This window comes from Rhagoletis pomonella, unplaced genomic scaffold (assembly GCF_013731165.1).
Source record: "Rhagoletis pomonella isolate Grant_MI unplaced genomic scaffold, Rhpom_1.0 Rhpom_scaffold_00012, whole genome shotgun sequence".
Taxonomy (NCBI): Eukaryota; Metazoa; Arthropoda; class Insecta; order Diptera; family Tephritidae; genus Rhagoletis; species Rhagoletis pomonella.
The window spans coordinates 15,761,975-15,777,967 of NW_023458566.1; the positions used below are offsets into that span (position 1 = coordinate 15,761,975).

General features: G+C 36.2%; 1 protein-coding gene across 1 annotated transcript in view; it reads right to left on the reverse strand.

The window, feature by feature from the left end:
* Positions 1-15,993, reverse strand: part of LOC118747945 (ankyrin repeat domain-containing protein SOWAHC) — a gene marked incomplete in the record, with an annotated part of 133,620 nt that overhangs the window by 87,538 nt on the left and 30,089 nt on the right. The window contains 1 exon segment of the mRNA XM_036482181.1: positions 7,330-7,473. Within this exon segment, the coding sequence (XP_036338074.1) occupies positions 7,330-7,473 (144 nt within the window).

Here is a 15,993-nt window from a genome sequence, read left to right on the forward strand (position 1 = left end):
TTCTTACACTAAATCAAAGAAATAAAAATTATTGCATAAGTAATTGTTGTTGCTGTCCGCAATAAAATCGTGTTGACAATTAATGGTGAAATGTGTTTTTGCCATGTTTTTTTCTTGGTGCCGCCTTCGCATGTCAAAATGTCAAAAAAAAAAAAAAAGCAAAGGCAGTGGGCGGTTGCTAAAAATATGCTCAGGGACTAATAAATTTCTTTAAAAAAAAAAAAAAAAAACATAAAATATAAGAGGCCCAAAAAATTTGTTTCTCCACCAGTGCAAAATTTTTTTAACAGTCCGCATGGCGACAAAAAAGGGCTGCAATCCCTGAGGACGCCGCGCAATTCGGAAAAACATGACATTTGTACGCTTTTCGGCGATAAGCTGCGCTTCAAAAGGGGCACCGACGGTGGGGAAAGTGCGGCAGACAGAATGACAGCCAGCCACTCACTGCCGGTGCTAAAAATTTAGTCGCATGTAAATTAAAACGGATTTCGGCGGCACTCACGCAAGCTGCAATTCATTTTGAAATTCATTTAATTTACACCATTTTAGTGTTGTTTTGTTGTTGGAATTATTGTTAAAGAACATAAAAATTGCATGTGTTTTTACAAATGTAGACATATGTATGTACTTATGCATGTATGTATGTAAATAATTGGCTTGTTGTTGTAGTTGTGTACATTTATTTGTAAGTACATATGCTCATATTTGTATACAACCACATTTACCGTCACCGCCCGCAACACGTGTCTTCAGGCTTGTTACACTTAGGTTAATTTTTTAATAAACAAAAAAAAAAAATGCATTTAAAAAGTCAGGAGAACGGAACAAAAGAACGACAGGAAAAAAAGTAAAGAAGAACTCAATTTTAAAGAAATGAAAAACACATGTTCGACAAGGCGACTTTACAGCGTTGCGGCGGATCCGCTACTCATTCGGGTTTCAATTTTTGTTTTTTTTTTATGTAGCTTTAGATTACATTCCTGGCCTTAGCGTTTGCTGACCCCATTGAATTATTTGTTTTTTAATTTTTAACTTTTTTTACCTACATGGTTTTTTTTTTTTTTTTTTTTGGAATGGGTGTATATTTACTTGCGCTACGCCCACGAAACCGTTGCCATGTTCGCCATTGGGTGAAAGCAATGAGAGTGGCGTTGCAGTGAATTTCGTGTTTTTTTTTTGGTTGTCTCATCGTCGTCATGTTTTAATTGAAATTAGCAAACGCTCATTAAAATTGGAATGTGTACCAACAAGTTTAACTTTTTTTTGTTTTAAACCAGCAGCGAAAATGCTAATCATGTTAAGACCGTGTTGATTTTTAGTTAAAATTTGTTAGAATTCAATTGTTTCCTGTAAGTAAAAGTTTCTTTAGGGCAGGGGCGCATCTAGAAATATATTTTGGGTTTTATACTTCTAAAGATATATCTCCACAAAATACTAAAAAATCGCTTCAGATAGAAGGTATTTCTTCTACAAAAATTTCTGAAATCAGTTTGCAGCTCTCAAAAAAAAAATATTTCTTGTGAGGGGGTTTGAACCCCAAAGCCCACCCCTTGTGTGAGCGAATGCTTCAGGGTATGAGTGGCACTGCTGATGAGCACTTGAAATGCAAAGAATTTGCTGAAATACTTATAGTTGTCCGAATTTAGAAGAATAATTTTTAATAAAATCTTATAAAAATATAAAAATTTTTCAAGGGAAACTTGTAATATTTTAACTCAAAGTGAAATCTTCTAAAGTCACTTGAGTGGCCTTTGGGTTATTCGTCCTACAGAAACTGCCTGACTCACTGCGAAAAAACATCCCAGTTTAGGCAATGGATAGCGGTTGATGCTCCTTTCTTTGTGAGTTATCAGCAACACCCTTTTGGTTTTTAATACAAATGAGTCCCGGAAATTAGAGAGCCCAGCTTGATTGATCAAGCCAGAGTATACAGCTCCACTAACAGTTTTGTTGTTAACCGTTGAGATCTGAGAGTCTTAATAGACCCGCACAATACTCTGGTGCCTTCATTTTCAAATCAAAATGACAAGTGACAGAAGCTGTCGTGCGCCGCAATTGTGTTTACTCTGACGGACTCTACTGCGGCAACTATACAGTTGTTCTCTTACCGCCGACCGCTTTGCCGTCGTCCGCTGCAATTCTGTGTAGAGTTTAGTGGAATTATACAGCTCCTTTGGGTTCATTCCCGCGCCTAGGACCGACTCGAATAAGAATTTCAATATGCATGCCAGCGGGGATTTAGATCAGGAGTTTTCTAGGCCTTAAATTCTTAAGAAGTGTTTCGTATTGCCGAAGCTTGTGACCTGCAGGAAGACAAATAATTATGCCGTCTTCAGAACAAGCAATCCGCAAAATTCCTGTTGCATAGTTTCTGCAATCGCCTTTCGGAAGATCTAATTAAGGTTATCGAAACACCTCTGGATAGAAAGAGTTGGTCAAATAGGATTCCCTGATTTCCTTAAGAGAGCGGAGGAGCTTATCCCTAAAAACATATGTATCTTAGCTACAGCAATTGGCTCTAATATGTTAAAATGAGGGACCGTAATTGTTATGAACTTTATAATAAAAATCATAATCATATTATTACCGCTATGTTCAGACTTAATTTTTTAGCTTTAAATCGCGCTGTGGGCATTTTGCCGTACGAGGCAAAAGAAACGTTCTAGGTATTTTTTAAATGATGTCTTTGTAAAGGCCTAGGCGTTTTTTCGCCCACTGAATGTTTAATTCTATTTTTATGGCCATTGGGAAAAATGGCGCGATTGAACTCGACTATATGTATGCCGCTGGATTTACACAGTGGTGATTAGACCGTTTCTTCTCTTTGGAGTTTTATTATGGCGCCCTGCCTTGCTTAAGGCTTCTCATCTTAATCTATTCAGAAAAGTACAGAGTATTCCCTCCACCACTTGTAAGCTGCTTTTAAGAGAACGTATCTCTGACCTGTCAAATTCCTGGACAAATTTGGCGTAGGTGGGATCGAAAACGGTCTCGAAGTTTATATTTACTAAAGAGGGAGGATATATCTCACACAATCGGTGCACTAAGAGGGCACTGCATTATAGGAAAACACGCAGAACGGCTCGGAAGGCCTCACCATAGATGCTGCAGAAGTTGTTAAAACTCTGAGGAGAGACATTTCTCCATCTTCCCTGTAACAGTCCGGTATTATCGAAGTGATTGCCCTTTTTTCCTCTCCTTTCTTTAGTGATCCTAACAAATTGGGAGACAAGCCTAACGTAGCATAAACATGCATACATATATAAATATATAGTTACCTGCAGTCTCATAAATAAATTTAAGAAGTCAGTTGTGACAATAAGTTTTTGTTTCAAGATACAAAATTTAGGTGATACCTTAGTTTAAATCAAAAATGTATTTCCTCGGTATTAACTTTTCTTACACACCTTGCGATGGTTGTACCCCAAAAGCTTTTTAATGATTGAAAAGTTCAAAAACCATGTTTAAAAAAATTTATATTACTTTGCATACAAATTTATTGTATAAATAATGGCTTAGTAAAATGTTAAAATAGACAGCTATAGCCAATTAAAAATCTAACAAAGCCAATAAATTAAAAAAAAAGTCAGCCCCCCGAAATTTTTAATGCTGTTTTTTAATACTTAATTACGAATAAGCTATGTGTATGCTCAGATATCGCTTAATGATAGAAAATGCTACTAATTCTATTAGTTCATATGCAGCCAAATATCCATGAAATAGTTGACATAGGAAATTTTAGGAGTTGCCTCCTATTGCAGACGGGGCCGGCCATCCTCACCACTCATTTATGTACATTCAAATTTAAAGTAGTGTGTCTCAATTACAACACTGTCCTTGCTTTTTTACTTTTCGTTTTTACGCTTTATTACAATTTTTGCTGCATTTCACGCCGATAAAGAGGCGCATAATTCATTTTTTATGCCGTAACGACACCACCACCACCACAGCGACCCTGCCACCGCAACGCCACTCTCCCTGCTGCTGCAGCATAGCATAACTTTCGAGGGATGTGCTTGCATCGAAGATTTATGACACTTTGCGGGGGAAATATTTCCAACTTGCGGTTGGTTACATTTCCCCACGATGCAACGCTTATGACAGCGCTTATTGAATTGACTAGGAGCTGCATTCACATAAAATGCGCACCAATACATATGTATGCATGTACTTACATACATACATAAGCACTTTTACTGGAACATAAGTTCATGCGGAGATTTTTGTGTGGAATTAACTAATTGGGCTACAAATCTCTTGTTCCCGGAAATAATATGCGATGCCTACAAGAAGCTGAAACTCAAATGTGCAAACACATGTGTGCGCTTGTATGTGTGTGTGTTGGTGTGCAATACTTTGGTGGCGGTTGCAATTTATAAATGCAAAGAAATTGCAATTAATAAGGAGTTGCCTGCCGCTGCAGTGAAATGCGCGAATTATGCGGCGCTTACAATTCTTCGAATCATTTGGCGTTGCAATGGAGCGGAAATGGTGATAAATCATTTTTATGCATTTCCAAGTAGGCACCCGGAGATATAAATTAGTGTCAACAGTGCAACACATCGCATACATACATACATACATACATATGTATTTATGTGCGTATCGAAGTGTTGGGAGGATCCTTTGATTCACAATGAGCTTATTACGGATATGTCATTGGTGGCTGCCACAATCTGTAACTTTTACAAATTAATTTAAGTGGCATTAATAAAAAAAAATAAGAATAAACAGCTTTTAATTCTGTGGGTTACAATGCCTCCCATGTGATTACCTAGGAGCCAATTATGAGTCGACATTTTGTTATACTTCTATGTCGATAAATTTGCTAGTTATTCTACATAGGTAGTTTTAAGTTAAGAAAGCAGGGCCATACAGGTCATACAAGGTGATTGACAATTTCATCAATTTCGTATAGGCGACGTCGGCGGCAGGTTAGATTATAAGGAAATCCTATTCGTGACCTATGCTCCATGCCCCCTAACAACGGAAAAAATCGCTTCTGACCTGAAAAATTCCCCTGTATATAATTCGAATTAAGGCTGAGATACGATTCTGGAATAAGGTTAATAAAGAACCCGCCACAGCTAACGCATTAAAAGCCTCTTTTCCAAGAAATGTTGCGATGAGCAGTGACCCAAACTACGCTACTTTGAACTGCCTTGTGATTCTATTCAAAAGGGCTCTGGATTCTATTAAAGGGCGCCAGAGTCACAAAGGCCGTCCGCCTGTTCGAGAAAATGGCAGCCTGCTGGCTTTATCTGCGGTTGAAGCTCCTATTCTTTAAAAAGGCGCCAGTGTTCGGTGATAGTAAATATGTACAAACCACTTGCAAAATCTGCTTCAACTCCGTGCACCATTTTGGATCAGACCAGGGAAGCGTAAGAGCGCGGTAAGCCACGAACGTGTTAAGTTCTGCTAGAGGATGCTACTTTGGGCTTTGCTTGTAACTCGAAATACTTTTTTTATTCTATTTAGCACAAACATCTTAGAAAAAAGCTCTCTCATTCGACACTCGTGATGAAAACCTATTTTGAGAGAAAGCACTTGTATTTCATTTAGCTCACTTCACTCCAACAGTCGCAATGGCCGAGTGGCAAAGCACAGGCGTGCCAATCGAGAGATCCGAGCTCGAGTGCTTGCGCGGCGGATTTTTTCTTCTTTTTTAAGTTTTTAGATTTTTTATTATTAAAAAGGAAACATATATTTTTTAATTTAATTTAATTTTCAGAAATTTATGTATTTTTTCTTTATTGATTTAATTTTTTTAATACAAATATTTTTTATAATAGTTTGATTGTTATTGTTTTAAAAATAATATTGTTTTGATTTATTACAATTTAGGGAAATTAATTTGAAATACATACCTTCTTAAGTTTAGTTAAATTCTCTTTTGTATTTTTAGATTTTACTGTGTTAAACAGAAAAATATATCTTTTTTGTTTATTTCATTTACTTTTTAGAAACTTAAACTATGTTCACATTACAGCATAAATTACTTTGTTTCGATCAAATTACTTCACATAAACCGAGTCCGTTCAAATTTTCTTTCATAATTTCTATAGCACGTGTACGTACGAGTTGTGGTTTGTACTTGATTTCAAAAAACAAATGGTTGCATACCTTTAAGCATTTTTTAAAATTTCCTCAACAGCGGGCGCTAAAATAAATGAAAAATCTTTTTTTCTTCATTTGGTTCTTGATTTATGACAAATTATTAGAAATTAAATTATTTAATTTATCGACAGATTTTACAAAGCGAAATTACTTGATTTCAGCATGATTTGCTTATAAATTACAAATGAGCCTTAAATTACGATGATGTGAACATGCTTTCAGTTTTTTATTTTAATTTGATATTCTTTTGTTAATTTTCTTTTCTTTTAATTTTTAGCTTTTATTGCTTTAAAAAGAAAAATAGTTATTTTTTATTTAATTTTTAGGATCATGTTAATTTTTTTTAAATTGTTTTTTTTTTTAATAAAAATATTTGTAAACTTATTAAATTTTTAAGTGCCATTTCCTTTTTTAATTTTGTGTTTTTCTTATTTAATTTTCTTTTATTTATTAATTTTTATTGTTTTACTAAAAAGAAAAATATTACTTTATTTTATAATTATTTGAAAAATATTACCGTTCTCTTAATTTAATTTAATTTCTAAAAAAGTTATTGCTAAAAGGCGAACAGCATAATGCTAAGACCTTCTCGTTAGCAGATATTTAAATTAGTCTTCCGAAAGACCGTAAAGAGCTTTTCAGAATGGGTCAGATTCATTAAAGGCCTTGAAACCTTTAAACTATAGTTTTTCCCCAACCAGAACGGATTCAAAGAAGCGTAAGAAAAACTTTCCCATTTTGTCGAACCGTCTCCTATAAATTTGGTTTTTGTTGTTAGATCAAAATTGCGGTAAATGGCTTAATACATATGTAGTATACAAAACATATTGTACACGCATAAATGAGTTCCAGATTTTCACTATGAAAAGAACATTTCTTTATATCTTTCAAAATTTAAATTTTTAGGGCGTGCCTCTATGTCTGCCAACGCGACCATATGCGGCACAGTGAAGCCGACGTTATTCTGTAAGTGTACTTAGTGGCGCCAGACACTACACTTTTAACTTATACACACCAGCACTAATTGCGTTTGTATAGATCATTGACAGCTGAACGATTGACAAGTGACCGTGACCAATGAGATCATTTGTCAAATGTCAAACGGGAGTAAAAGAAACAATAAGACAACGAGTGTACTTAGAGAATAATTTATATGCAGAAAACTGAGAATCGATTTTAAAATATCAATAATTAAAAATTTCTTGGACTTACGTGTAATTTGACCAATTCGGGGTAGTCCTTGGCCAGCTTGGACAGATCCTGATAGTTAGCCTTGGCCATGGCTACAATCCATTCTTTCGCTTTTTTGTGCGCCATAGTCACTACTTCGGGCGCCGGTTTCTGCTCTTTCGATTTCTGAAAGTAAAAAGTGAAAATAGATTTCAGACCAAATTAATACATAACACTCGCACTTGTAATAAACACACAAAACTAATTATCACGCTTTAATGAATTTATTAGCTAAATATATGGAGTATATAATTCGTAAGCGCGCCACATTAAAATACCGTTAAGCGCCATTAGGGACTGTCATTAGCGCCGCGACACGATTATAGACTTCGGCGCGCGTACATTTTTGGCTACACGTGTAGAAATTTATGTTCTAATACTTATATCTAAATAAGCATGTATTTACTAAGTAAATACATATGTATAAAATGCATGCATACATATATCTTAACATGTAATTATATGCAGATGAACACAAATCCAAAAGAGTTGAAACACATTTGTGCCTTATGAAAGTAATAATTTTTATTTATGTGGCAAATGTGTGGCGCGCCTTTGCGGCACGGATTTGAGAAATCTTCAGCCAACCCTTGAGTGCTTTCTTCATTCAGCCTTGTTGTTGTTGTTGTTTTCGCAGCGTAATGTAAAAAAGCGACCAAAAAAAAATAAATTATGTAGAAAGTAACTGCTAATGAGTTTTCTTGCCACAAAGCACATATAAAAGCCTTGGAAGCACTCTTTAACCCCTCCCCCCCCCCTCTCTTCCCTCCGCTGTCCACCCCCCCTTAATTACAACTTTTTCGCGCGCGACATTAACATGTGTGCCATCTTATTTATGTACCTACAAACATACAACATTTTCGGCAACTAATTATCCCCGCGTAATGTTCGACGACGTTACGCAGGCGTTGTTGCTGCTTTTGTTTTTGTTTTTTTTTTCGCCTTCCATATGTAACATGTTTAGTGCTTATTATGTGCGTTTTACCTGCGGGTGTAGCTTCGAGTGTGTGTGCGTATTTTTGGTCCTGTGCGTAGCAGCGTAAGGTAACAAGGCTTTTGAATCTACGCGCTTGCCCTGTAGGGCCTCATATCTGCCACCAGCGCCAACCACCCCTATTTTATGTACAACTTCTCATACACTGGTGCTCATTTGGGCGCAATTATTAAGCTAATAAATAAAATTAACTAATTTCGAGCATAGCATCTACGTATTCTCAGAGCTTTTCTTCCACAGTAATTTCCTAGTATATGTATCTCTACTTAATGTAGCAACTTTTGCCGTGTGGCATGCCTGCCGCATGTTGCCACCACACGTGGCACTTTTCAACACATTCTCTACACTTATAGTTATGCCCACTTGACTTCTGTAGTGGCTCTCGCTTCTATAATTGCATTAAATGCTTAAAATTGCATAGCCGCTCTAGGATAGTCACAAAAGGTTAAGCAAGTAAAAAGCATACAAATATTTTGGCTTGGCTTCACTCAAACACGTGTAGGCCTATAACTAAATTAATGCTTCACTTAACCTGATTTATTTAATTGTAATAGTAAACAAATACCACGCATAGAGATTGTGTGTGAAAAATTCGTCGATGAAGTCAAAAATCTGAACATTACCGTTGATAGCTGGCGCGCATCGAGATGACTCTTATTAAAAAAAAAAATTGGTCTATAGCAGAGGTGGCCAAAACTCACACAATCATATATTTCAATTTTGCTAATGAAGAGAATAAGTCGCTCACGCGCCCGATGCAAACAGTGTTGTCAACGTTTTCGAGTTGTAAATTGTATGAAAAAGGGATTTTGAAGTTGGACTTTAGGGCCTTTGAGCCCCGTCTTAAAGTCTGATTATGCACACTTCGCATAACTTCGCACAACTTCTTTAACGTAACGTAAAGTTATTATCCGATTTTAAAATATTTTCGCAGGTCATGTTTTTATGACTAAATGAAGCTTTCTGGGGGAAGTTTTGCCTTGTAGGACAAAGTCTACTGCATATGCATGATGATATTCATTGAATTATTTTGCAAAACTATAATTAAATACAGAAGCGAAGTGTGTTAGAGACCACATAAGGAAATTTTTTTGTAGAAAAAACGGAAATCTGAATTTTTGCTAATCTTTTAATGGATAACACAGCCCAACAAAAAAAAAAAAAAAAAAATTGGTACGGCAAATGTTAAAGCTGTTTTTGAAAGTATTTTTTGTGCTGATTACGACTCCGTAAGCATGAAGTTTCCATCAGCTCCAGATTTTGAAAAAAAAAACAACAACATCAAAGTGTTAAAACATCGCGATTTTTGCAATATTTTAGAAGCTCTAGCAAAGAAACAAAATGTGATAGAACCTTCCTGGCTTAAATTAAACCTAGATCTCTATGGGCACGACACCCACAGAGCCCTTTACAGCTGCGCGGGTATGATGCCATCGGTCCTCGGTGATTTGAAGGGTTTCAATGAATTTATCGCCCAGGCCATGTGACGATCGTCCAGAAGATCGGAGAAGTACCGGACCCGAAAAGTAAAAATTTCTACTATATTTGACTGTACTGCGAAATACGAAGTACAAGAGCTAAAAAAGATATACTGTACTTCCGAAAGAAGTACGGTTGGTCACATTAAGTATGACCAATATGCACGCGCTTTTAATATTTCTCAGCAACGGTTAAATAAAAATGGTTTATCATTCCCTTTTGATCATAACAAGGCTCCCCCGTTGGAGGTTGACAAACCCAAAGGTCTTGTTTACAAGGAACAATAAGCAATGTAATAAAATTTATGCGTTAAGTTAGTGGAGCCTTTATTCCTATCGGTTTACTCCCGAGGGGAGTATTTAGTACTCGTATATTAGCCGTCAATAACCACAAAGGACACAATTATAAATCTAAGAAAAACAAACCAAAAGTTGTTGTTATACATCTTTCAAGTGTGTCCCGCCGCAGCGGTTAGAATTTACAAACAAAGAACAAGGGCAAGCGGAGGAGGGGGAGGGGCGGGCGGAGTTCACCAAACTACAAGCACAACGCGCAGCAACAATAACACAACCAGCAATGGCGTAGATGAAAGGACAACGCGAAGACCCATTTTGTGGGTTTCGGCGGTGACCGCCCCAAAAAAAAAAAAAGGATACAACACAGTTACACGACGAAAGGACAAAAGGTAAATTCTCACAACAAACTGTAACATTAAACACAAATGCGAAATTTCCTGTTTTTATCCAGGACGGGTTAAGTAATGTGTGTTGTAGGAATCCGTTTTCTATCCTTCCGAATACACACATACACTTAGATAGTAGGAAAATATGAGGGCAGAAGGACAATTTTCACAATGGCAATGGCGTTTCATCGACTACTGCTGGCTGTTCCAATAACAAAGCAAAGCAAAGCAGGGGAAAACTTTTGGGCCAATGCCAGGGCGGTCGGTGGAGCTGCGGTGCGGCGGTGCGGCGGTTTGCTTGCTTATGTCTGACGCTTAACATGGTCATTTCGCCGTGAGGCCTTGCTGTTGCAGCTCGTGCTCGATCGAATAATTTTTTCATGCTACTCTCGTATTGCCATATTGTTGCCATTCATTGTGACTGCTGCTGCCATCGTGTGGCCGGACGCCACCAACTCATGCTTTTGCTGATTTTACTACTTTTTCGTGGTTGTTGTGGCAGGTAGACATGTACATACATATGTATGTAGGTATGTCTACTTACTTGCGCGCGCTGCAATTTACCGTTGCTGCCATTTTGCTGTTAATTCATTGTTGCCACTGTGTGCAGCAGCAGCACACAAATGTATCTATGTACTTTCGGAAATGGTTGTTGGCATACCTTTTGTTGTATGTAGTTGCTGTTGTCATTTCGTTTGCGGCAAACGCTTAATTAACTTTCAAATTAAAATTTGTATTCATGTCTATTTGCTGGTTAAATCCATTGTTATCGTTTCGGCAGTAAAATGGCTAAATTGTTAAAATATCAGCATTCAATTGATATTGAACAGCAACAACTACTGAATTATTCGTATGCCAAAAAGGGGTTTGTAACTGCCAAAGCGCTTATCGCTTATCGCTTATCACAGCGGCATAGCGGTGGAGCTATTCATGAAATTGAAATGCAAATTTATCGATGACGTCGCTGGCATGCAAAATGAAAGAAATGTTTAAGTATATTAAAAGGTTATTTGTAGTGTAACAACAACAAAATATCGCTGACATCGACATAGTACAAAATATTGTTCTCAAACATAGATAAGAATTAGCCAGCGATAAGGCACTTCCGATTAGGTTTAGGCGCTTGAATGAATTTATTCAATAATTGCCGCGTTGTTTAATTAAAATCAGTCCTTTGCGATTTCATTTACGGATTGGGAGCGTAGTCAAAAAGAAATGGAAAAGAGGGGAGGATTCATTGAATCCATCGTAGTTCCACGTTTCGTGAAAACTGCGATGTATACGCGACGTGTGTGTTTCCCGCGGACAATTTGTCTGTACTAAAGCATTCTCAAACACTTTTCGATTGAAACCCCAAATTGTAAAATTTTAGTTAACTTGCATATGTGCATATTTAAATAAGTTTAATTTAAACAAAGTTGGCAACCCTGTTGATAAATTTGAGCGGGTCAAAGCTTACACAAGAAGCCTTCATTTTATGCTGATGATAGGATAATTCACTGACATTATATGTACATATGTATATTTAAATTAATTTTTTAGACAGGTAGCAACCCTTTTCAAAAATTTGATTGGAGTAAAACACACACAACCACCCCTTATTTGATACCCAAAATGGTATATTTTACTGAAATGTATACATAAATTTAATTTAATATTTAGATAGGTGGCAAACCTATTGATAAATTTGACCGGATCAAGGCTTACAGAAATAGTCCTCACATTATATTCATCATAAAATGATTTACTGAAACTATATATGTATCTAAACTAACTTTTAAGATACATAGGTGGCAACCCTATTAAAAAATTTTATTATTTCATATTCATAAAGGAATAATTTATTGAAATAACATACATATGTATTATATATTTAATTTAACTTTTCAGGAAGTGGCAACCCTATTAAAAATTATTACATCTTAATAAAAGTGCACAGAACTGGCTTTCGTTCAATAAAAGTGTTGCAAAATTGTATGCCACTTAAATAATTAATTCACTGAATTTTCAGAAAGATGGCAACCCTATTTCGTTAGAAAACTTCATTGTGAAGCGAAATGTTTTCCGATGCAGATCTCTAATATCTATTGCAGAAACCTCATCTAGAGTGAAAAATGGGTTTACGCCTTAAAATCGCGTAAGCTGAGCAGCCAGAGAGCAGAAGATGATGATTCCACCTAATCGTCTGCCATATAGTATGGGATTGAGATGAAGCTCACTTTTACCCGATTGAATTCAATCGGACAATGTCCGGTTGAGACTCCCACCAGTATCGAGAGATGCACTAAGCATTTTTTAATGATAGCAACTGTCACGCTTATTAAAAAATATGTTTAACTACTACAAAAGATTTTTGCTTTGGCGGGCCCCCCAACTTTTAAATTATTTAGGATCACATTTTGTTCTATTGAACATTAAAAGAAACTTCATTATGACCATCACTCAACTTCTTTGAAAGTTTTGTGGAAAGTTTACTATGACGGAGCACCATAGTATATGGGACAAGTGCGAAAAATTTGGAAAAAGTATATGAAAAGGATAATTTTGAAAAGTCTGTGAAACCCCTCAACACTACACTATTTGCTTTAAACTATAGGTGAAAACGGCTTACTTAAACATGACTCAAATCCTATATTCAAAACATGAATTCTACGTTATTGGTCATTGGGGAGACAAGACCTTATAGTTCATTAGACCATACTCACCGGTTTGTTCTCTGGTGATACCCCAGAATTCGTGGCAAGTAGGTTAGGTTAGATCAGGTGGTTTCTAGGCGCACACTTGGAGTATAAGCATTGATCTATTGTGATACCACTACGAATGGTAACTGATAAGCTAAAGCGAAAAACGCGTTATTAAGAAAGATATTTCGCTGGAGACAGATATAGGACCCAGAGAGTTCTACCGATTGCCAGGTGCTTAGATCTCAGCCTTGCGAAAGAATACCCAGCAACCAGTTTGAGTTCTTTGGAAAACCTCGATTTAGTCATTTATGGTAGATGGCTGGATAGAAAAATATAAAATTTTGTAAGATCGAGGGTGGGGATGATAAAATATGTAGAAAATTTAAAAAAATAACCAATCAGTTGACGAAGGAAGAAGTGATATTAAAACCGTTAATAGCGACAATATTCCGTAACAACACCTTTCTGAAGTGGTAAAAGCCTTACAGATACATACGTGTTTACATAAAAAAAAAAAAATTAAAAAATAATAATAATAATTCCATTAGTGATGTGCTGAGTCGATACTTTTAAGTATTGATCGGTACTCGGTACCGATTTAAAAAGTATCCAATACTTTCAATACTCGGTACCGAAATGTTTAGGTTTCTAATAAGAGCGCTCAAAGGCCAAAAATATGGAAAAAAGCGCTTCAGGGCAGACTCGCTTATCAAAAGCCAAATGTAGGGGCCAAAAGAGCTTTCAATAATGGGGTTTTTTCACACCTTCCTGGTTATCCGGTTACCTGGTTATGTGACTATATTTTTTACTCAGTTTACAACCAAAAAATAAAACAGAATTGAGAATAATAATTTTAACCCAGATAACCTGATAACCAGGTACGTGCGAATACCCCAAATATTTGATTGTTGCCCGAGTTCAAGTTTTTTGCCCAAGAATGATAGAATACAAGATTGCGCCGATCAGAGAGGATTTTTGAGAATAACTTTTGTGTGACGTCACACTGGTGCAATTGCGAGAGAGAAATGCCAAAACGTGAGCAAGAACGGAAGAAGAAGAAAAAATGTTGCAAGGAAAACGTAAACAAGTTGCACAAGTGTGACGTCATGCAAACCACGATTCTGTCAAATTCGTTTAGAGAGGAATAGCGGTCCGAGATCGGCGCAACCTTTGTATTCTCTCAATCGTGTTTTTTGCCGATACTATATAAAATAGCAATGAAACAATTTTTTTTCTAAACTTGAAATATGTATAATGGCGAAGGTTTAACGTAAAGAATCGGTATCGCGTACCGAAAAGGAGGTATTGGGTACCGAAATATTTTTGAAGTACATATTGAGTAACGAGTATTGGGTACCGACAATGGAGCACATCACTAAACTCCATACACTTTTAACGGAGTTGATACAACAAGCCTGTACAGTTAAACAATCAATCAATAAACCAACGCAAAGTTTGAATAAAAAAATAAGGGATTAGAAAAATGTCAAAATGTTGTTACACGAATGATTATTGTTTTTATTTTTTTCTCTCAAAACTTTGTGTGCGTCTAATGGCAATGATTTTTCAAAGGCAAAAAGCTAATGTGCTTGCTGACCGCTACCTTTTCTTTTTAAATATAATGTCGCTTTGAATGCCAAACTAAAAGCTTTATCAAGGCGTTAAGTCACGGCAGATAAGCCGAATAAAAGTAATACAAGCGAGAAGGCCGAAATATGCGTTGGCTAATATGTACATATGTATGTATGTATGCACTTCAGTGAAGGAATAGGCATGAAATCAAGTTTAAAAAAATGTTGAAGGTAATCGACGACAAATTAGTTTTGCGTCGTTGGTTGATTGGCTGGGACCACCGAGCTTGTAGGAAAGTCATGTGGGATAGCCGCCATATGTACGTAGTTGATAATTTTACAAACCCAACTAACGGTACAGCGTTTATTTTTTTCTAAATTTTTTTAATAATGTTTTACGAAATAAATTTACAAAATAAGTAATCTTGCTTTTTTTTTTTTTTGAAATTCTCTCATTTTTACGCTTTGCAGACTCAGCCAATATTAATCAATCAATGTTTTCATTAAGTCAAGCCGTTAAAAAAAAATAAAAAATAAAATTGGTAAAAATTGCAAACTCATCATATTAATTACAAACGATCGTAACGAATTTAATTGATCAGCGGCGCTGACGTTTGGCGCCAGATTTGTTGATATGAAACGCCGCTGTATTTTCTCCAATTCAACAATGAAAATCTTAAGGAAACAAAAAAACAAAAATATTAATAGCAAAATCACTGTAATTAGAATGCGCGGTTGAAATTGAGACGATGCGTGATTACACCAACCAACAACAACGAATTTTTGAAAACTCGCTGCAGTTCAATTTCTCAATGATGTGGCAATTTTCACTTGAAGCAAACAAAATATGTATCCAACAACAAAAACAAACAGCAATTCCTTTTCTACCAATCCCTCTGCATTTTCAGCTCCATTGTTGTTTTTTTTTTGTAGGCAATGCGCCACCGATTTGACCCCATTTTGTATGCCCGCAACATGAGCGATGATGCTGCCAACATTGTAATCGGTTTGTTATCGAGAATTCGATGGCGCCAATGTTTTGTACGAGGAGTACGTCGTTAGCGTAGTCATATTTGTAAATTTCACGGTGTATTACTACTGTTTTCAAGAGCGTTATGATTAAACAGTTTCTTTGTTTTTTTTTTGTTTTGAGAAATAATTGGAAAATGGTACATATGCACAAATGGGAATAAAACCGAAATGCGATCGTCACTCACTGCTGTTTCTACGTTTTCT